The 23,931-nt window shown below is 40.9% G+C and overlaps 1 protein-coding gene across 3 annotated transcripts in view; it reads left to right on the top strand.

Annotated features, from left to right (window-relative positions):
* HECW1 (HECT, C2 and WW domain containing E3 ubiquitin protein ligase 1) overlaps positions 1-10,983 on the top strand; it is a 490,597-nt gene extending 479,614 nt beyond the window's left edge. For all 3 annotated transcript variants that reach the window (XM_025291383.3, XM_025291385.3, XM_044946810.2), the window contains 2 exons: positions 16-214; positions 7,081-10,983. In XM_025291383.3, the coding sequence (XP_025147168.1) occupies positions 16-214; positions 7,081-7,192 (311 nt within the window). In that variant the 3' untranslated portion in view covers positions 7,193-10,983. The remainder of the gene's footprint in view (positions 1-15; positions 215-7,080) is intronic.
* The last annotated feature ends 12,948 nt before the right edge of the window (positions 10,984-23,931 follow it).

Raw genomic sequence — 23,931 nt, 5'->3', positions numbered from 1 at the left:
CCTGCTTCCGCTCAGGTTATCATGATGGGCATCTTGTGATCCGCTGGTTCTGGGCCGCGGTGGAGCGTTTCAACAATGAGCAGAGACTCAGATTACTGCAGTTCGTCACAGGAACATCAAGTGTGCCCTACGAAGGCTTTGCAGCCCTGCGAGGAAGCAACGGGCTTCGGCGTTTCTGCATAGAGAAATGGGGAAAAATTACATCTCTTCCCAGGTATGGAGCTCCCACCCCCGCTTCAGGAAACTTGCTGAAGAAGGCCAAGTCCACTGTATTACTTGAGCTTGAGCGATCATCCGTTGGGATGGAATTCTTTCCTACTGCCCAGTGTATTGTTCTGAGTCATCAGTGAAAGGTGTGGGGGAGAAGTTTCAGGGAAGTCCATTCAGGTCATACTCCTAGTCATTTTTTGATGATTGATGGTGTTGGGGCTATTGGTTTCATGGTCCATGGCTCAGTCATATGTGGCCCAGTTTAATTTAAAGAGGAATGTCTTGCCTGGAGGAAGGGGGATGCCCAGAGGCTGGAAGCCCAAAGTGGCCCTTCCAGCACTGAGTCTGCAGTTTTGTTGTTTCTGACCAAGGTTCTTGGACTCTTTAATCTATAGAGATTATACAGAGACTAGAAATCTATAGAAAGAGACTAGGTGAGAAATTCAGGCAGAGGCTCCTCCAACTGCAGCCTAAGGGAGAACAAACAGCAGGTCCCTTTGCTCACTCCACCGGGGGAGTGAGCTGGTCCCTTAAATGGCGTGAGGTGGGAGCTGATGGGTGGCTCAGGCTGGAGCAGTGGCTTAGGTGGTCTGCCCACCCCGTTGATAGTGCTGTGTGCCATCCCCCACTTTTGCTCTCAGCACCTCAGAAATGGCAATTGGGTTTTGGCCTTTTGTATCTTATTGTTCATATTAAACCCCTGGCTGCGCATTATGGGCAGTTATTTTTAGTTTCTTTGTGTTCTGTTGCTCAAGGAGATGTTCGTCCAGGTGCAAGTATTGAAGTGAATGGTGCCAGGTCCCAGCCTGTCTCACTAGGGCATATCACTTGATACACAGGGAATTATGTACATATTGTGTTTTTCTACTAGTTTTAAAACATGTGCAGACAAAACCGTATGTATCTTGGGTCTCTAGAGTAGCTTCTATACAGTAAGCTATCGAGGAAATTATTGTGTGATAATGCAGAAAAGGAGGCACTAGAGCTCCAAGCAGTTTAACAGAATCTTTTCCCTGCGCCATGAGTTTTCATCCCAACACATCTTCTGTGCTTTCTGTGCCGCTTTGGATGGCATATTCTCCTGCTTGGTGAAATAAGGAGCACTAAAGAGAGGCTTCTGTGTAGCTACTAAAGTCATAAATCCCGCTCAGCAAATAGAAGAAAAGATCGATCCACATTACTCTCCTCTACCGTGATGTTTTCTAATTGTAAGAGAAGATTCATATTTAATTCAGCTCTGTTTCTACATGGCCTCTGAGATGCTTTGCTAATCCCTTTTGTGGCAGGATTTATTGAACTATAATTTTTATCTAGCTCTCCTACTCTTTATAGCATCCTGGAGATAATTCATGTGAGCATAGGAGGCCCAGGAAACAGAGCACATGCCCCGCTGGTTAATAACAGCCCGAAGTCTTGGGCGCTTTTCAGCTCTGTCTTCACCCAATTAGATCAGCAGACCCTCAGTGCTCATTTGCATGGTTCTGCTGACAGCTGAACCTCCTGAATGAAGTCTGGCAAGAAAATCAGGCTCAAAAGGCAAGATTTCCATTTGTTGGGTTTAATGATAGGTTTGAAGGATGAGGTTCTTTGGAAGCATTTTGTTCTTACTTTAAAGACGTGAGTTTGAGTCACATTTGGTGATATCCTACTCCCAGAGCAAGCACCTCAGTGTGTATGTGGATGCGGATAAGGGGGCGTGGCTGAGCTACACAATGCACCTGCCCAGAGGGGCTGAGTCCAGGGAGGAACAGAACCAGATGGTGCATAGTTACAACCCCAGTTGGAATCAGAGGAGAGCAAAGAAGAGACAGTAAAAGCATGGATGCTATGAGGTTGTAGGACAGAGGCCTAATCCTGACTGAATTGACAGGAGAAGATGTCACAGAGAAGCTGGCATTCAGGTGAGCCATGAGGGGCAAGGAAGGGCAGAGGGGATTCCAGGCTGGAGCAACAGCAAGAGCAAGGCCTGGAGGTGGAAAGGTCAGCTATGTTCAGGAAGGAGCGCCAAGCAAGCATGGAGGACAAGGTGTCTAACGTGACATTTGCAGGGGACATCGTTGAGAGAGCAAGTTTGGTGGGCCACAGAGAGAAGACCCCATTGAGAAGTCTGTACTATTATTTAGGAAATAGAAGTCGTTGCTTTTGTCACTGAGGTCAGAAATTGAGTCTAATTACATATATGCTCTGGTAAGCTTTGAAATTTGTATTAATCCTATTAACCCACACAGAGAACTAACAGAGTGGGCATCAGCTTATGAAAAGGAAATGGCAGCCCACTCTAGTACTCTTGCCTGGAAAATCCCAAGGACAGAGGAGTCTGACAGGCTACAGTCTATGGGGTCTCAAAAGAGTCAGACATGACTGTGCAACAAGAACAACACTGACCTTCTGAACAGGCTCTGCACATCTGCGCTAAGGCATCCCTAAAAAAGTTGCTGTGCTTCTAGCCCCAGAGAGGGTTCCTGGGGGAAGCAAGGACTTCATCCTGGGCCAGAAGAGCCCCAGGAAGAGCTGAGAGGCCTCCAAGAGGACAGTGAGGATGACCCTCTGAGTATGAACCCCCAACTAGTCTCCCTTGTATCTTCGGAAGATTCAAGAACCTAGAAAGTGTCACCTAGGGTGGAGAGAAAGAAACAGCCTCTGAATTTCAAGAATGGTAGTTCAGAAAGACCTGGCTAGGCCATGTGGCAGGTGTCAAAAGCCCAGGCAAGCAGGAGAGCCACGCACCCATGGGGTGATCCAGCTCTCCAGAGACTGTGAGCCTCGTGTGCACTGCCCACATTCAGGAGAGATGGTCTAGGCTGCCTTCTCCTCAGACCTTCCCTCTAGAAAGACAGCTGGCCTCCTAGGTGAGGGAGCCAAATAGCATCACACAAAGCCATGCATCAGTCCAAGTCCTTGCCTTCTAGAGTGTGGGGGGTTAGAACAAAGACTCTGGGGGCAGGGTTTATAGTTTGGTTACAGAGCCTGGCGAGAAAACTTCATAAATCACCTTCACTAGAGCATAGCAGGGGTGGGATGGTCACTGGGGCTAAGGTCAAGGAGCTGGCAGGCCAGGGCTCCGAACAGTCAGCCATGTGAACTCAGAAGCTACACAGTATGGTGGGAAGACCTGAAGTGGAAAACATTTAAGCCAATTACCAGAAATGTTAACCAATGTGTTCCTCAGGGGGTCAGAAGGTATGGAAGGTAGATCTAGATCACTGTGGTCAAACGTGTTTAACACAGAGAGAGTCTAAGCAGGCATACTCCTGAGTATGTATCTGAAATGCTAGTTCTTCAGAACAGTTGGTGTTTAGTCACTAAGTCGTGTCTGACTCTTTTGCAAACCCTTGGACTGTAGCCCACCAGGCTCCTCTGTCCATGGGATTTTCCAGGCAAGAATACTGGAATGCGTTGCCATTTCCTCTGCAGGGGATCTTCCTGACCCAGGGATTGAGCCCACGTCTCCTGCATTGGCAGGCAGATTCTTTACCATTGAGCCACTATACCTCATCCTTATTATCTATAGGTAGTACTGTCTATTTTCTACCCTGTCCTATTTGTTAAAATAAAATGCCAAACAAAACTTGTAGTTTGAAGAAAAATGGCATGAGATTCAGGGGAGCAGAAATTTTTTATCAAAAAACTGAAAGTAATGATCTAGAATCAGCAATGGGGAGTGAAAAAAGTGTTCATCCATCCACAGCCCAGAATGCAGCCAGGTGAACAATGGCTGTCTCCACTCATGAGGGCTGAGAATGCTAAGGCTTGTAGGCCAGACCAAAAGACGGGAGTTTCCTTACTGTGAAACTTGGTAAGGAAAAGCGTAGAAGGAAAGAAGACTTGGGAGCTAGTCAGGGTAGACACAGCACAGGCAGTGTGGAAATAGAGTAAAGGAGAGGAGGAAAGCTTAGGGGGTTACATTTCAAGTATGGACGAGAAAAACAGAATTGTGAGTCCAGAGCAGGCGAACTGGACTAAAATTCTAATATGAACATGTTTCACTGCAGAGGTAAACTGAGCCCAAGCCCAGGATGGAGGTGGAGACTCGGTTAAGTTAGTATCGGCTTACTCTATAGTGATGGTTTGTAAGGGTGGAGGCAGGGAAGGTGATTTTGTCCCCCAGGGCACATTTAGCAATGTCTGGAGACATTTTTGATTGTTGGGTAGGGATTCTGCTGGCCTCTATCAGGGAGAGGCCAAGGATGCTGCTGAACACCTATAAGACATGGGACAGCCCCTCCTGGTGAAAAGTCATCAAGCTCCAAGTATCAGTGGTGCCTGAAGCCCTGCTCTCTAGGCTGACGGGCTACAAAGGAGGCATGAAGGAGCCATTGGGAGTCCCTGTGAGAAACTGACAGCCACTGAGAAATTGTCCAGAAGTGAAGGGAGAGAGATGTTCATAGGAAGAGCTGTCAAATGTTTCAATGAGCTTGGGGAGGTGGGCATAGAGAATGCACCTCTGAATGGGGGAATCAAGAGGTTATTGACAAATTTGGAAAAGAGTAGATTCAGCAGTGATAGAGTGAGAACCTGCCTGGTTACTGAAGCTGTAATTGGGAAGTGGAAGAAGATGACATGAAAAGGAGACACAAGGACATCCCTGGCAGTCTAGTGGTTAAGACTTCATACTTTCACTGCAGGGGACATGAGTTTGATCCCTGGTCAGGGAACTAAGGTCCCGAAAGCCAGGTGGTGTGGCCAGAAAGGAAAAAAAAAAAAAGACACAACTTAAGTAACTGACCTCACAACTGGCTATACAGCCAGCTACAGTGGGTAGTGATGCTGCCCCTTTTTGTTATAATATTTACTCTTAACCAACCTTAAAGTGGTCTCTACTGCAGAGAAGCAAGACTGACTTTGGCCCTATCTTGGTTCACATTTTGATCAAAAACTTGGAAAACATTGAGGAGACAGGGAGATGAATTGTGTTGATGACACAGATTAGAAGTATCACAGATAATACTGTGATGGATTGCAATCCAAATCCAGCATGATCTCAAAATGCTGGAACCCCAGAATAATACTGACAGAGTGCAGTTTGACCCAGCACAACTGATCAGACCCAGTGGAGTTCCAAAATGTCAGCTGCACAAACACGAGATGAGGACAGTTCATTTGCCAGCAGGCAGGTGGAAAAAGCCAAGAGTCTGAAGTCCTCACAAAGGGGACACAGTTCCTAAAATCATGATTGCAACTGTGTTTGCATTATTAAGAAACTCTGCTGCTTAAATGATGATTCATGGTTTACGAAAGGCACTTGTGTGTACTCCATTCTCACACCAACCCTCTGATGTGCATGAAGCATGTACTATTACCCCATTTACAAGTGAGGAAACTGAGGCCCACAAAGACTCATTGACTTTCCCAAGGTTGTAAAACTAGTCAGTGACTGGACTGCGATCAGAATAGAGGCCTTCCAAAGTCTGGTTCTGTGCTGTCTCCAAGCCCCACCTCACCTTGAGAGCACAGGATCTAGTGCCCAGGGAATGATGTACTCAGGTCCTCGGGGCTGTCAGACCACATGGAGGGGAACGAGGACTTAGGAATGCAGAATCCAATCGTGATTTGATAATGTTTATTCATTCTAGATTACTGACTAAGATGTATCAATATTTAAGAGCTAACCAAGGCTATAGATGAATACAGTAAGAGCAGCTCTTGTTCAGACTAGGTCTTGAAGAGGTGCCATTTGCTAAAGTTTCAGTTTATTTCCAGAAATTAACTTCTATAGAATCAATCTGATCCCAACTGTTTTGTAAATAGATGATTTTTTTTTCTGTATTATTTCCACTCATGAGTGATAGTTAAAATTACCAGATTAAGAAAACCAAGAAGATTCTATCTGCCCGTATCCTGCCCCTGGCTTTTGGAATTCAGCCAGTTCCAAAAGTACACTTGGCATTTTTCTGTCCCTCTTAACTTAGTTGGGCTTCCCTGGTGGCTCAGTTGGTAAAGAATCTGCCTACAGTGTTGGAGACCCAGGTTTGAGCCCTGGGTTGGGAAGATCCCCTGGAGAATGGAATGGCTACCCACTCCAGTATTCTTGCCTGGGAAATCCCATGGACAGAGGCGCCTGGGCAGAGGGCTACAGTCCATGGGTCACAAGAATCAGATCCGACTTAGCAACTAAAGCACCACTACCACCACCAATTAAGTTGGTTAGCAGGGTGTAGTCCTGGTCCACACACTGGCACGTGGCAAGGGAAGCCATTCTTCATCTAGGCCAGACACTGGCCCACAGAGATGGGCCTGCAGGATGAAGAACATGACAACATAAGCAGAACCCAGGCAGGTGGCACTGGGATGCTGCTGGCCCCCAGGAAGGATTATCCCACAAATGCAGCTGTTCTTGGAAATGCAGCATCTTTGCTCCAGGTTACGCAAGCCCCACCGTGAACTGTAAAGGAGTCAGACCATCTACAGGACACACCTGCCTTGATGGAGTATTGGATCTCAGAGCTCCATGGTGTCCATTGGCACCTCTAAGTCAATACACAGGGTTTACAGAAGCCCAGAATTCAGAGTTGGGCAGGGAGACTTGGGAATATGACTGTAATACTAATGTTTTCTGCCTCCTTCACTGACCACGTTCAGCTTCATCTCTTAATTGTAGAATGCCACTGGTTTGCTAGTACAGTGTTGGTATAGTGTGGTTTGCTTCCAAATGCAGACTCCCCCAGTTCTAGGTATTCTAGTCCCGTAACTGTTCTATTCACATCTGGAAGGCTGTGGTTCTTTGCAGCGTGTGCATGGTGGTGCTAAAACACAGTTCCACTCCCTTTTGATTCGCTTTTTGATTCACAGATTCAGACTGATCACAGAAGTAGCCAAGCCAGTTGTATCACTGAAACAAACACCTTGACCAGCCTTTTCTCCCCCATTCAGGGCACACACGTGCTTCAATCGATTGGATCTTCCACCTTATCCCTCGTACTCCATGTTGTATGAAAAGCTGTTAACGGCAGTAGAAGAAACCAGCACCTTTGGACTTGAGTGAGAAACTGGCAACTTCCCTGACATTTTCCTGGCCAGTGACATCATCCTTTCCCTTTCCCTGAATCAACTCTCCTTTGATTTTGGTATTCTGTGATTTTCATTTTCAAACCAAATCAGGATTGACGAGCTGTGCATGAAGAATTGCCTTCTTCTAAGATCTAACCTTCAGGCTTATCTCCTCTACTTTCAATGAACTGCTAGCCTGTATGCAATATTTAAAAAACAGCTGTCTCAAGGTCTGTGTATATCTCCACATACCTCCATTACTAACAATGAAATATGAATGAAAGTTATGCTACACTTGACCAAATGGTAATAAATGTTTACTTCCATTTCTATGATTTAAGGGGAAATTTGAGCATTAAGCATTCCAAGCTTTTCTACACCCATGTCTTCTGAGCAGAACCACCATTTTTTTTTTTTTTATAATTTCTAACAACCAACTTCAGAATAGGAGCTGATCAACTCTTTCTTTTCTTCCCATTCTAATTTTCCCTGGGCATCCAATCCATCCAAAAACAGCAGTGGCTAAACCGAAATTTTGATATATTCAACTCATGATTTGTATGTGGCATCAGCCCCATCAGCTGGAACTAGCCTAGACATATGGTGCAAATATCATACTTTCCCACCAATAATAACAGCAAGAAAAACACCTCCTGCTGATGCAATGCAGGGCATCCCAGTGGCTGTGGGGATTATGGTTCGACTTGAGTTCAGAGAAGTCTGGGGGTGGGAACACACCCCCTGTGAACACCCACCACCCAAGAAGCACAAACTTGTGCACACGTCCAAAAAGGAGATCGCATTATGTAGCATAAACAACGAGGCTTCTACCCCCTGATGTTGTATAGAAGTGCTGAAGCAAACAGGAGAAAGGGGGAAAGGACATCACGACGGTTTAGAAGGACATATTCAGTTGCTCTGAATACCTGGGTTCTGTACTGTTTTATTTTGCTTTGTTTGATCACAGGTCTCTTTCCCAGAGGAAAAAAAAAATGTCTTGATAATCTCATGACTTCCGTTCAAGCCAAGTAATTACTTGTTTGGCAAACAAACTTTTATTTCAACTTTGATAGCATTTTTATTTTTCATGTTTACTTTTCAGTTTTTCTTCACCATGGTGTTCAAATTCCTTCACATCTGATTGTCCACAGGGACCACACTAAACCAGAAGCTGCAGAGAGCGATGGTGCTTGTTAGGGATCAAGGGCAAAATAATACATCTCCTTCCTCCATAGCAATCCTCCTGGAGCAGAGACCTAACCCCCCAAAGGCATACCGATTTGTGTCAAATAGGGATCCAGTTTCTTCTAGCATTCAGTAAAGAGATGTCTCAGTAAATGTAGTGTTTCAGAGTAATAGTTGCAGGCTCCAGAGACAGCCTGACCTCTTGATTACTTTTGGAAGAAACCCGAACATGATGGTCATTTGCTATTTTTCTAATGTTGTTATCCATGTCGTCTGAAATATGTTGTAAATGAAAGTGTTTTTCTTCACTGGGAAAAGAAATGTTGAAATGTTACATTGTTGTCCTTCAATATATATTAAACAAGGGGAAAACGTGAGAAACATGGGCAAGTTAATTTCATCTGGAACCATGTCTTGTATTCATGTTGGTTTGTGTCCGGACAATGCATCAATTGTGTTCCCTGCCCTCCTTAAGGAAACATTCCTTTAGTAGGAATTCGAATGCTCAGCACCCCTTGCTGCTGTGTACCTGTGGTCCATCAAGGAATATGTATGTTACAGAAATCTGGCCTTCTGTTGTTGTCTATAAAGAATATTTACTGACATAGGATGATGGAATGTGTAAGTTACATAATGCAGAATCTGAGGGATCTGTATAATTCAGGACATGTCTCAGCATCTGGAAAGTCATGGATTCCAGTGGAGCTATTATTTATGAAATCAGGACATAAGGATAATGCAACTCATTTCACCATCATATATAGAATAGCATCTTTAGTAAAAGGAGCATCTTTCACTTTTAGAACTTGGTGTTAGATATATGTAAATACTTGTTAATTCAAGCATTCAGTTCTTTTTTTTAGGACTCATATGTTAGGCTTTGGTAAGAGAGAAAGCTGTTCCAAAATGGAGCCTGTTCCCAGGAATCTTCACAATTTACACAAATATCTGATTAAGCCGTTAATAGATTAACTGATGTCTATTCTCCCCAATACAGAAGGAACAAGGTATGCTAGAAGATATATGGAGATAGAAAACTTAGACATGAGTGGTTTTCAACTAATTTCTCCTTATTCCTACTGCCCTGCCCAATGCCATGGTTCAGATATATCCCAGAAGCATTACAGGAACAGTATTTCATAAGAGTACGAAATTCCAGAAAGAAATACTGATGTCAGGGTCCCTGAAAAATGTGAAGTGTGCTTAATAGGGTCTCAGTTTCCCTTACAGCCTTGCACAGACTCCCTGAGGAAGGAAGACAAAGACGACAGACAGTTGTTATGGAAAGATCTTTATTTCTCTTTGTTCCACATTATGTTTCGTTACTTAATATATGTATAACATAATATATATATGTAATTACATGTATAACAAAACAGCTATATGACTCAATTATGCTCTTAATTTTACCATATGGAGGTGCAAACGACCCCAAATCATATAATTCATAATGAGCAAGATAGATCTCACCCATTTGTTACCATGTATAATTATTTTTAAAGTATTTGTTTTCTCCATAGAGGCACATTATAAAATTAACCACTTTTAAACCACGCTTTCCCTAAAACAAGATCTTTTAAAGCTATTTTTAGTAAGAGTATATTACCTTTAATTGGGGGACAAAAAAAAGTAAATAAGAGAATACTTACGTGTCAATTTGAAAAATGCTTCAAAAATAATATGAAGTATTATAATAATTTTGTGTATATTCCATTTTATTCTATTATATGAAAATGATAATCTAAAAATAGAAATGGACTCTGCAGAGTCAAGAGAAGTACTATGAAGCTGCTGGTTTCTTTGTAATTCCTATGTCTATAAGTTGACCGTGGTTGGGAAAATTTTTAACTACCATCACAATTGTCATTCAAAGAGAAAATTAAGAAAAAGAGGTATACGATTTGTTGGCAGGCTTTAAACATACAGAATCTCGATCTTTTTCTCTTCTAACACATGATCATATGTCATTTAACAGTAAGTGCATTTGTATGACCAGCCCACAAGCTGGACCTTCCAGAACAGTTCTGATGTTAGATCTGTGGCACCATCGGTCCATGTGTCAAACCACGTGTCCCAAATTTGGGTTCAGAAAATTTCTCAGTTGCCACAAATGTTTTCCCAGTCAAGGTAAAACACTTTCAAATGAAAATAGTTAGAACTTTACATAACAATGTGGTGCTTTATGATTCTTATTACTATTATGTACTTCAGTGTTCATTCTTAAAACTACTGCAATACTATATCATCAAAGTCTGGGATGGATGTTCCAACCATCATAAGGTCCAAAAGAGAACGTGTTATTTTCCTGTTAGTGACATGTAGTCCCTTTGTTCTAGTATAAAAAAAAAAAAAGGTGCCTAGAGGTAGTATTTAGAGTAAATATCATTCCATTAGCCTACTTCCTGCAGCTTCCAATTTACCTAAAGAAATGTCTATAATGATTTTGTTCAAGTCTTTGTTCTAGACAATAGCAGGAGAAGTCCTTGTTCTTGGGCTGCTTTTGCTTCCATCGACAAGAGAAATGTCACGTAATACTCAGGCCGAGCTTTCTCTTCCATCCTACCACCTTCAAGGAATGTCAATAAACACTTTGGTATGGCATTGTGTGTGCTCCTTATTGCAGACAGAAGGCTAGGGTCACGCACAACAATTTGTACCATGCCTCTGCTCTCGTTGAGTATAGGCAATAAAACCACACAGAAGACAACAGCTGCTGTGGTAAGTACTCCCCTGGGAAAATTATTTATCAGAAAAGCATAATAATGTGCTCACAAGCCGTGAATAAAGGGACAGGTTTTGTAACAAGTTCCTGGTGTATGCCATTTAGAATAGCACACAAAGTGTGAAATTAAGGAGTGACCTTTCTGTCGAACCAGGCATCCACTGGCTTATTGATTCCCTACCTGATGAGATGCTTCTACCAAAGCTTCAGGCCACAGCCTGATACCTGGTGTGACCCCAGGACAAAGTTTAGCTATAGACAAAAATGTGTCCAGTGGCATATACCATGACTCCCAGTGCCACAGTGATGTTCTCTTCTTATCTCCTTCCAAATTTCTAAAAGAAAACCATTTGACTCTCACTAGGTGGCCAGAAGTTGATTTATTCTTTGAGGAAAATATATTTTATTCTTAGAAAAAAGTATGGGTAGAATTAAGGAAAAACCTGAGAGATCTCGTATTGTTTTTATACCCATGCTGGGTTTATGTTAGACTCATTCAAACTGACGGAGAAGGCAATGGCACCCCATGTACTCCAGTACTCTTGCCCGGAAAATACCATGGACGGAGGAGCCTGGTAGGCTGCAGTCCATAGGGTAGCTAAGAGTCACACACGACTGAGCGACTTGACTTTCACTTTTCACTTTCATGCATTGGAAAAGGAAATGGCAACCCACTCCAGTGTTCTTGCCTGGAAAATCCCATGGATGGAGGAGCCTGGGGGGCTGCCGTCTATGGGGTCACATAGAGTCAGACACGACTGAAGCGACTTAGCAGCAGCAGCATTCAAACTGAAAATAATTTTTCTCTTAAGAAAAAAAGTTAGCCTAGACCATCATTGACAAAGAGGGGTAGATGATTTTATTTTGTCTTTCAATCTTATCATTATTCTGAAATCAAGATTAAATTTCAGATCTCCTGATTTCTATGACCATACCTTTCGAGTACACTGTGCTGATAATTTATGAATTATATACTGTAAAAAAAGAAAAAACTTGACACACAAAGCTTATACTCAAGATGTGGTTTAAATATAGAGGACTCTTCTCTAACAGAATAAATGGAGTTATAGAGAGTTAGGATCACCTTTATCAGCGCAGTAGGAATCACGTTTTGGAGAAGGCAATGGCACCCCACTCCAGTACTCTTGCCTGGAAAATCCCACGGACAGAGGAGCCTGGTAGGCTGCAGTCCATGGGGTAGCTAAGAGTCAGACACGACTGAGCGACTTCACTTTCACTTTTCACTTTCATGTATTGGAGAAGAAAATGGCAACCCACTCCAGTGTTCTTGCCTGGAGAGTCCCAGTGATGGCGGAGCCTGGTGGGCTGCCGTCTATGGGGTCGCACAGAGTCAGACACGACTGAAGCGACTTAGCAGCAGCAGCAGGAATCACATTTATAGCTGGGAACAGACACTTAGATACTTTTGTCTGTCTAGTTTATCTTGGAAACAAGGAATAGGAGACCAGAAGAGGTGACCTGCTCAAGCCACTAAGCTTTATCTTGGGAACAGAAGTTATGCCCTGTCACAAAATATCCCTTGGGGTCCTGTGCTCCTGAAGCTAACATAACTCTTCAGAAATTTGCCAGGAAAACAGAAGAAACAGAACCAAAATCTACCATAGTGGATGTCAGGAATCCACAGCCAATGAGTATTCACCTGCTGTATGAGTTTGCTGGGGCTGCCATAACAAAGGATTACAATCAAGTGGCTTAAACATGGTTAGAAGTCCAAGAGCAAGGTGATGGTGGGGTGGTTCCTTCTGAGGCTGAGAGAGAGATTTTGTCCCATCCCTCTCTTCCAGATTCCAGTGGTTTGCTGGCAGTCTTTGTGTTCCTTGGCTTGGAGATCTCTGCCTTCATCCTCGGGTGATGTTCTCCCCTTCTGTGTGTGTCTGTATTTTAATTTCCCTTTTATATAAGGATACCAGCCATATTGGCTTACAACCCACCCTGTGATCTCATATTTTAAACTTGATTACGTTTATAAAGACCCTAACTCCAAATAAGGTCACATTCTGAGGTACCAGAAGTTAGGACCCCAGTCAGCTCCTTTGGAGGACACAATTCAATCTATATCATCCTCCCACCTCCACATTGCTGTCATCAGTCCCAACAGTAATAGTAATAATAAAGGCTAGCATATTTAGAACCATGTGATTCACCATCAGTTTACTAAAGGCTTTTTAATTGCAATGATAATCATGGAAGAAACAAAATTGTTACCTATAAATTACTATTTAAAATAGTTTAATATAATCAACTATACTCCAGTTTAAATTTTTTTCATAAAAATGAATGATTAAATTCTATTGGTCCCTTTCAGCTAAATACTTATTGTGTTTGCTTTTCACAGAAGTAAACATTAAAACATTTTTATGGTCCTTTTGCAGTATTTAAATAGGAGTACCTTATCTATAACATATAATAAAATAGCTTAATATAGTAAATCAATGATTAATATTACAGAAAATTCCCTGGTGGTCCAGTGGTTAAGACTCTGAACTTTCACTGCTGAGGGCCTGGATTCAATCCCTGGTTGGGGAGCTAAAATCCTACAAGCTGCAAGACGTAGCCAATAATTAAATAAACATCAAATATCCACTTTTTTTAAGAAAATTAATATCATAGTATTTGTTTAATCAATGGATTATGAAGAAGATGGGATCCCAATAAATTTTTCACTACTTAAAAAAAAACCCAACTGGTACTTTTCATGTATTATCCTAGCTATAGTATAGGATCCTATACTATCCTAGCTTTTCATATTATTATCCTAGTAAATGTATAGCCAATATTTGAACAAGGAACCTGACTTCCGAGTCTAAGTACTCAACCACCAGTACCCACTGCTTTCATTCCTTTAAGCATTTTTTGAATACTTATTACACCCTGGGCCCTGTTCTCAGGAGTCTTTGCCCTCAGGGAGTCCATGGTCCAGCCTATGACACTGCATTCTTCCCCCTTGTTTGAAATTTGGGCCCTGTTTTTAATATGCACAGCCCCTGTCCCACTCACCACCCCAGCTTTTGTGTAAGATGGGATGTCATTGTAAAATAGTGATAATAAATAAGCAAAATGCTATGGGGAAAGTGAACAGGAGCCATTGGCTGTTTTCTGCTGGAGAGAAAAGACAGACAAAGATGTGTTTATAATTGAGACAAGACTTGAGCATGTATAAAATTGGGGACAGTGACTTAAATTTATCACCAAGAGGGAAACATGTTGTTTTTACCGAAACAGTAAACAGAGAAGGACCTAGAAGTGAGTAAATCAGCTTTAAAACCTTCTCATCTTGAAGACCTAGGAGAACATAGCTACCAAGAAATTTTTTTTAAGTGTCTAGAACCTCTGAGTACCAAAACTTGTTTCATTAGGCATCTCCCAGGATGCCCAAGAACTTGCATTTCTTTTCATTTTATTCCAAGGAGTTTACATTACAGTTTTCTTTTTGCCATTATAGTTATGTGATTTCTATTTTCTTTTTTGTGTTGAAGAATAGTTGATTTACAATATTGTGCTGCCTATTACTTTTTAAGTGTAATAAAAATTGGGTCATGACTTTTACCCAAACTTTTATATTTGTCCATGAAAAAAGCTTCTCTTCTTTCAAGCTTATTCAGTACAATAGGGAGTATCTCTTTTCTAAGATTATAGTAGATATCATAAAATGGCCTCAACTCCTCACTTATAGCCACACCCTTTACTACACCTGTAACTCTGCTATCACCTCCTGCAGGGAGCCAAGCATTCCAAACTCTAACCCACCTGTTTTGGCCAGCTTACTGCAAACAGAGGCTTATAAAGCACTTGCAGAATTGAGCTTGACCTCTCTTTTTCTCTCTTGTTGCTCTCCTGTCCTGAGGAGTGTATGCCTGGTATAAGAGGAGGATGAGAGACACAGGGAGCACAGCTGAGACCAGGCTAGACAACCAACAACCAGTCAAGTATTTGGGCAAACTCAGCCAAGATCATGAAAGCCACCTAGCCAAACTCCAGCTGAGACATGATTATATGCCAGTGGTATTTTATGATTATTGTACATCATTATGATGGTAACAGACAACTAATTCAAAGATCATTAGGCATCCTTTCTTTACTGGGATAACTTGAAACCAAGTACTGAAAGTTTGGTTTAACCTTTCGAGTGAGTCCACTATGCCTGGTGGCCACTGTTTAATTCGAATTAATAATAATCCTGAAGCAAGAAAAGAAATCAGCATATTTATATGAGCTCATAAACAAAAAAATATAAAAAATGTGAGGAACCCCACAGCCAGATAGAACAAACAAGGAGAACTTGAAATGATACTGCAATCTAAAAGGTGTTAAGTAATTACTTCTAAATGTTCAGACAGACTGAGAAAGTATAGAATATATAAATGAAGGACAGAAAATCATAAACTTTGAGAAGCCAGGTAAGAAAAGAATAATACTGTGCCTTTTTCTGTTTTTTTTTTTTTTTTTAAGCATTTACCTTGTAGGAAAATGTGTATCACCTCACAATATTTGACAGATATTGCTTCTAAACTAAGTGAATCTATATTCTTCATATGTTTATAAAATGTAGTTTTATCATAATTGTATGATAAAAGCAAATATTGCTCAGTTAATGTTTTAAAAATATTGATTTGGTTGTGCTGGGTCTTAGTTGCAGCATGTGGGATCTAGTTCTCTGATCAGGGGTCGAACCTGGGCCCCCTGCATTGGGAGTAAGGAGTCTTAGCTGCTGGACCACCAGGGAAATCCCAGTTGATTTTTATTTTGTAGATTAAACTATTAGGTTGAGATAAGAACTCTGAACTTCTACCCTGTGAGTGCTGAGCCCCAAAAAGTTGACGTGTAAGTGCTTATTCAATGTCATTCAAATCTGTTTTTGTTATAAGAAGTAGAGTTTGTTTCCTTGGTCTAGAAACACACACACACACACATAAATGTGATTTGATTTGTTAATTATTGTTATTTGTTTTGGTCCATTTTAGAAATAATTTATAAATCAAAATTCTTTGAATTTGTAATTCAGTAAGCTTCATTTATTTTGAGTCTGTGTATTATGCATATATAAGTTAATGATGGTTGGGTCTCCTTGGTGGCTTATTTATTTTACAAATATGTAATGACCTTCTTATTCCCCAACAATATTTACCTGCAATTTTGTTCTCTTCATTTTTAAGAGTTCTTAAGGATTTTATGGATAATCCATATCCTACCTATTGTGTGGATACCCATAAAATCTTTTATCCAGAAAATATGTGTTCTTCCCAAGTACAAAAGACTGTTCCTAAATAAAGACTACAAACAACTCAATGAATGCCAAAGAAGTCATACTCCTACATTCTTTGAACACAATGCAATGCAATTAGAAGACAATAGTTTTAAAAGTTATTTATTATAGGATACTGATGCTGGGAGGGATTGGGGGCAGGAGGAGAAGGGGACAACAGAGGATGAGATGGCTGGATGGCATCACTGACTTGATGGATGTGAGTCTGAGTGAACTCCGGGAGTTGGTGATGGACAGGGAGGCCTGGCGTGCTGCGATTCATGGGGTCACAAAGAGTCGGACATGACTGAGAGACTGAACTGAACTGAATAAAAAAAAGACTAGATAGCCACAAATCATGGATATCACTAATATATCTCTTACATTTTATATCCAACTGGTTCATGAATATCTCTATTCAGTGGGCTGATGAACAGATCAAACTGTATCAGTTAAGGTTTTAATCAGGGAAGCAGTCACTCTGAGTGATACAGAATAAGGACTTTATTATAGGGATGGACCTTACACAGCTCTTGGAGCTGGTAAATAAATCTCTGGAAGCTTTTACAGCCAACGGTTGGTCTGAATCAGGAAGAGAAGCCAGATCTGCAGCAGGGGAGGAAAAGGAAGCTCACAGGGATGAACTGAAACACGTGAGAACAAACTGGAAGCCACAGCAAGAACACTGGTCCTTGGCAAAAGTATTAGTCCCTCTTGTGATGGAATTACCCACATACCTGATCCAAGACTCAGAGAAATGGCAGAAAGATTCCTTCTCTCAAGCTCTTCATCTAATCCACCAGCAGTTCCAGCGGGACCTACCCGGAAAGAATATCCATTTCTTTTCACCAGTTCCATTGCCACCTCCCTTAGTCCAGCCCACAGTGATTTCCCATTTGTATTATTGTCATAGTCCCCTTTCTGGATCCAATTCAGCACCCTACAGTCTATTCGCCACCCTGTAGCCAGAATAAGCCTTATAAAATATGTGTTAAATCACATCACCCTCCAGTTCAAGCCCTCCAATGGTTTCTCATCAGTATATAAATGCCTACATGATATGCTTCTGGCTACCTTGCTTACCTCTTACCTCTCTCTCCCAGCCACACACCCAAACACGTTTTCACCTGAGAGCCTTTGCAGTCATGATTTGCTCTGCTTGAAATGCTCTCCTCCTTCATGTCTGCAATGTACTCTTTCTCTCTCCATTAGGTCTCTCCACATCTATCATCTTCTCAGAGAGACTTTTATACTCAACATTTCTGAAGCAGAGTGCCCAATCCCTCCCAATCTCATTTTCTTGTTTCATGCTTTTTCATACTTCTCTCAACCTTATATCTCTGTTTATTGTATCTCCTCCATAAGAATGGAAGCTGCAGGAAAACTTGTTTTGCTTACCCTTATAGCACCAAAGCCTGAAACAGTTCTGGCTAAATATCAATGTAATGAATTCATTCAGTTAATTAATTAATTAATCACTGGATATTTTCTTGAATAAATGAATGAATTCATACAGGGAGTAAAAAATTAATAAGACTTTCAGTTTCCAGTTCCTCATGTAAGGAGCTTATTAGTCATCACTTCATCCTGATGACTCAGAAAAAGCAAAGGCAGGCTGAAAATTTAACACTTCTTGGATCCATGAGAGAAAGAAAGACACGAAGCCAACTGTGGCCCCAAGATTGGAAAGACAGTCGGGCAAATATCGGGAGTAGTGATTGATCAGAGAAAAGACTCAGAAATTGCCACAGGAGCCAGTGCTGAAGGAGGAAACTCAATGTGAACAAGTCTGAGAGTTAAAAACTCCAGGAGGATTTAGTCATAGTGAGGTCCCCAGGGTCTTGTGAGACTTCCTTCCAGGAGTTTAACCAGGTTCCCACAGTAATTATCAGAGAAAAACACCCTCAAGCTTCTGGCAGGGGGAGGAGAAAAGGAACCATTTTGAAACATGCCAGAGCACTTTGTTCTTTTTAACAAGTCCAGCCTACAGGGGAAACTAGCCAAACAGACCCTAACCCGCTGGGGTATTACCAGAGCCTAACTGACTTCAGAAAAGGGAAATACCAAACTCCAGCACACTCTGGTAATACTCTCCCACTTAAGGAGGGAGGGAAAAAAAATGGAGCAACACTTGTGAAATTCACAGTCCAGAGGCAAAGGCTCAGTAAAAGACTGAGACCTGATCATGGGCCTGTAGAGTGCTTCCCCTCCCCCCTCACCATCATGTGACTAAAGGCCGATTTACAGCACTTCCTTCTACACAGCGCCTCATTTCTTGTTATTAAGAAAAGCATTACTAGGCTTACCAAGAGGAAAACAACAGCAACACTATTTGAAAAGACAAAGCAAGCATTAGAACCAGACATAGCAAGGGTGTTGAAATTACCAGAATGGGAATTAAAAAACACTATGACTATTATACTGAGGGTCTAATGGATAAAGTAGACAGCACACAAGAACAGATGAGCAATGTGAGAAGAGAGTAGAATTCCTAAGAATGAGAAAGAAATGCTGAGAAAGATAAAACACAATGTAACAGAAACGAGGAATGGGCTTATTAGTAGACTAGACATGGCTGAGGAAAGAATCTCTGAAGTTGAGGATCTCTCAGTAGTAACCCTGAAAACTGAAAAACAAAGAGAACAAAGACCAAAAAATACTAAACAATATCCAAGATCTTTGGGACAACTCAAAAAGATATAATGTGTATATAATGGGAATACCAGAAACAGAGGGGAAAAGCAACAGAAGACATACGTGAAACAGTGATGACTGAAAATTTCCCCCAATTTCATATTAGTCCAGACCACAGATCCAAGAGGTTCAGAGAATCAAAGCAGGGGAAATGCAAAAAACAAAAACAACTGCTTTGGCATATCATTGTGAAATTACAGAAATTCAAAGATAAAAGATCCTGCAAGTAGCCTAGGAGGGGTGGGAGGAGACCTTACCTATAGAGGAACAAAGACAGTAATTATGTCCAACTTCTCAGAAATTAAGAGAGTGGAGTGAAATGTCTGAAATGTTAAGAGAAAAAAAAATCCACTAACCTAGAATTCTGTACACTGCAAATTATCCTTCAAAAGTGAGAGGGGGACTTCTCTGGTGGTCCAGGGATTAAAACTCCACTTTCCAATGCAGGAAGTGTGGATTCAGTCCCTCACTGGGGAGCTGAGATCCTTCATGCCACAGAGTGAGGTCAAAGAAAAAGAAAAAAATGGAGGAAAAAAAATTCTCAGAGAAAACAGGAAACTTACCACCGGTAGACGGCCTTGAAAGAAATGTTAAATGAAATACTTAAGATGAAAGGAAAATAATATAGGTCAGGAACTCAGAACTATATAAAGATAGGACAAATGAACAAATGAAGGGTGAATAAGTGAAAGTTAAAGCCAAGTCCACAGAGGAACAGGGCTGCTTCTGCTTCACAGCTGGGGCCACAGTCACCAGGCCAGCCAGTGTGCACCAGCCTGCCTTCTTTAGTCTCCTTAGTCTTGGGCTGCACTGAGGTCTCACAGCCTCCCTCCTAGATCCTGGGAAGTGTGGTCTGGGAACCGTCTACTCCACCATATTGCTAATATCACCAATACCACACTATCTTGATTGTTGTCACTTTATATTAACTGTTTAAGTCTTAAAATCAGGTAGTGTCAGTCCTCTGACTTTGTTGCTTTCCTGCAATATTGTGTTAGCTATTCTCAGTCTTATGCATCTCCATATGAACTTTAAATCTGTTAGTCTGTCAATATCCACAAGATAATTCATTGGGATTTTTATTGGGATTATGTTTTTATCTACAGATCAAGACAATGTATTCTGAGGCCTCAAGAAAGTACAGGTAAAATTTTTTAAACACTGCCTAGAATACCTTACTACTACTAAGTTACTTCAGTCGTGTCCGACTCTGTGCAACCCCATAGATGGCAGCCCACCAGGCTCCCCCGTCCCTGGGATTCTCCAGGCAAGAACACTGGAGTGGGTTGCCATTTCCTTCTCCAATGCATGAAAGTGAAAAGTGAAAGTGAAGTCGCTCAGTCGTGCCCGACTCTTAGTGACCCCACGGACTGCAGCCTACCAGGCTCCTCCACCCGAGGGATTTTCCAGGCAAGAGTACTGGAGTGGGGTGCCACTGCCTTCTCCATAGAATACCTTAGGGATTTAATAAATATAATTTCTGGCTAAACAACCTTATCTGCATAGCAAACAGAATTTAGGAATGAAAGCATTCCTATGTCGGGCCATTTCACAACAATTACTTCTGTGTTTCCAGAGTCTTTGCAGACTATAAAAGGCTGACCTTGACTTTCATTTCCCAAGAGGAGATCATCAGAAATTATTTTGTATGCATGCTAATTAATCTAATTAATCTTGTTTTCTATCTGTGTCCTCAGACCTCAGAACTGTAAATTGTAGAAACTAATCCTAGAGTCCATTATATGATTGTTTTTTTTCTCCTTTTATTTTCTAGAGCTCATGTGGTTATTTCCTCTAGGCATCTTCTTCATGAGTGTTTAAAGGAGAAGTTAGGAGACAGGATCTAGGCTCCTATGCTGCTGATTCTTCCTGAGACGGGGAGGTTCTTTTGATGATGCTGTTGCCTCTTGCTCAAAGCTTTCCATCAATCTATTATGTATTTTGCAGAATAATAATAATTCAAAACTTTTGAATTGAATTCAAAAATTCAATTACAGTCAGTAAAATACCAGTTATATTACATTTTCAACCAATCTGAAATGGATCCACATCTTCTGTCTTGAGCTGACATGTCCCTTTTAGAGTTTACTCTATAAAACATAGAATTACAGACAATTTCATTCAGTTCATGAATATATTTCTTTTGCTTTTCATTACCTTATCTACACGTATTAAGATGTTTAATTTTTTTTTTTTAATTGGTCAACTATTTTATTTTTCAGACATTTATTTTATTTTACTTTATTGAAATATAGTTGATTTACAATGTGTTAATTTCTGCTATACAACAAACTGATTCAGTTATACATACACATATGTTCTTCTTCATATTCCAAGGTGTTTAATTTTCTTAATCAATGAACACCTCAGAATTCATATAGAAAGTTTTCATTTGGGAATTGATTTGCCCCTTTACCAATATTCAAAGCATGTTCAATTCAGTTCAGTTCAGTCGCTCAGTCGTGTCTGCCTCTTTGTGACCCCATGGACTGCAGTACATCAGGCTTCCCTGTCTGTCAACAACTCCCAGAGCTTGCTCAAACTCAGGTCCATCGAGTCAGTGATGCCATTCAACCATCTCATCCTCTGCCGTCCCCTTCTCCTCCCACCTTCAATCTTTCCCAGCATCAGGGTCTTTTTAAAGGAGTCAGTTCGTAGCATCAGATGGTGAAAGTACTGGAGTTTCAGCTTCAGCATTAGTCCTTCCAGTGAATACTCAGGACTGATCTCCTTTAGGATGTACTGGCTGGATCTCCTTGCAGTCCAAGGGACCCTCAAGAGTCTTCTCCAGCACCACAGTTCAAAAGCATCAATTCTTCGGTGCTCAGCTTTCTTTATAGTCCAACTCTTACATCTCTACATGACTACTGGAAAAACCATAGCTTTGACTAGATGGACCTTTGTTGGCAAAGTAATGTCTCTGCTTTTGAATATGCTGTCTAGGCTGGTCATAACTTTTCTTCCAAGGAACAATCGTCTTTTAATTTCATGGCTGCAGTCACCATCTACAGTGATTTTGGAGCCCCCCAAAAATAAAGTCTGTCACTGTTTCCATTGTTTCCCCATCTATTTGCCATGAAGTGATGGGGCCAGATGCCATGATCTTCATTTTTTGAATGTTGAGTTTTAAGTCAACTTTTCCGCTCTCCTCTTTCACTTTCATCAAGACACTCTTCAGTGCCTCTTGGCTTTCTGCCATAGGGTGGTGTTATATGCATATCTGAGGTTATTGATATTTCTCCCTGCAATCTTGATTGCAACTTCTGCTTCATTCAGCCTGGCATTTTGCATGATGTACTCTGCATATAAGTTAAATAAGCAGGGTGACAATATACAGCCTTGATGTACTCCTTTCCCATTTTGGTTATTCCCTGTCCAGTTCTAACTGCTGCTTCTTGACCTGCATACAGATTTCTCAGGGGGCAGGTAAGGTGGTCTGGTATTCCCATCTATTGAAGAATTTTCCACAGTTTGTTGTGATCCACACAGTTAAAGGCTTTGTCATAGCCTATAAAGCAGAAGTAGATGTTTTTCTAGAACTCTTGCTTTTTCTATGATCCAGTGGATGTTGGCAGTTTGATCTCTGGTTCCTCTGCCTTTTCTAAATCCAGCTTGAACATCTGGAAGTTCTCAGTTCACGTATTGTTGAAGCCTCGCTTGGAGAATTTTGAGCATTACTTTGCTAGTGTGTGAGATGAGTGCAATTTGTGCAGTAGTTTGAACATTCTTTGGCATTGCCTTTCTTTGGGATTGAAATGAAAACTGACCTTTTCCTGTTCTGTGGACAAGAAAACTGCAGAGTTTTCCAAATCTGCTGACATATTGCATACAGCACTTTAACAGCATCATCTTTTAGAACTTGAACTAGCTCAGCTGGAATTTCGCTGGCTGATGATTTCATTAGATTCCACAACATTGACCAAACAGCTGTTGAATGACATTGTGACATTGTGCTTCATTTCTGTTCTCTCAGATCCATGTGCTTTCAAATCTCTCAGATCCTCAAATGTGTGTGAGTTTATCTGCTCTCCAAAGTTATCTTATATAATTTATATAACTCTGGCAGAATAACTGTGATTCTCTCAAATGTAGACTTTATTTAGAAAGGCTAAAGAGAAGAGATGATCCTGTGAGGTGATTCTTCTTCAGCTAAATACTGAAAAATGGTCATACATTTGACCGAAATGCTATATAATTTTGGCACCCATATGAGAAGTACAAGTCAATCTTTCTTTGATAGGAGGTGTCAAAGGTTACTTATTTGAAATGCTGATCTCAAAGGCATATGCATCCTCAAAGAGCTTAGATCTATATAACCTACATGTAATTTCCCAGACAGTGCTATGGTATTTTAAAAATAACCAAAGTTTAGACATACAACAAGCTTTAATTTGAAGTAGAAGAAAGAGAATGTGACTTAATCCCCCATCAGTAGATGGAAAGACAGGGAGCATCCAGGTATGTATGAACTCTGTTTAAAATAACTATATTTCATGCCTGGATGGCTCAACTATGGAATATTTATTTTAAAAACAAGGCTTAAAAATTTTCACTCAAGTATAGAATCAATATATAACCAAAGACATTTAGAAAATACAAAATATAAAAGAAAATTACTCAACGATAGATAACTCATAAAGAATCACTATTTGAGTGTAATAACATCACCTGTTTTCAATGCAATTTAAAATACATACTATATAATAGAAAAAATTTTGAATCATTCTTTTTTTATAGCTGTCATTGCAAGACAGCTATATTGATTTGCATTCTAAGTGTATAATTTTCTATTTTCCTAGAGAGGACAGAGATCATTTATTTCTGTATCTCAGTATGTGTACAGAGAAGGCAATGGCACCCCACTCCAGTA

The sequence above is a fragment of the Bubalus bubalis genome, chromosome 8 (assembly GCF_019923935.1).
Source record: "Bubalus bubalis isolate 160015118507 breed Murrah chromosome 8, NDDB_SH_1, whole genome shotgun sequence".
NCBI classification, from domain to species: Eukaryota; Metazoa; Chordata; class Mammalia; order Artiodactyla; family Bovidae; genus Bubalus; species Bubalus bubalis.
Note: the sequence above shows the minus strand (reverse complement) of the source record. Positions and strands in the feature narration are given on the sequence as shown.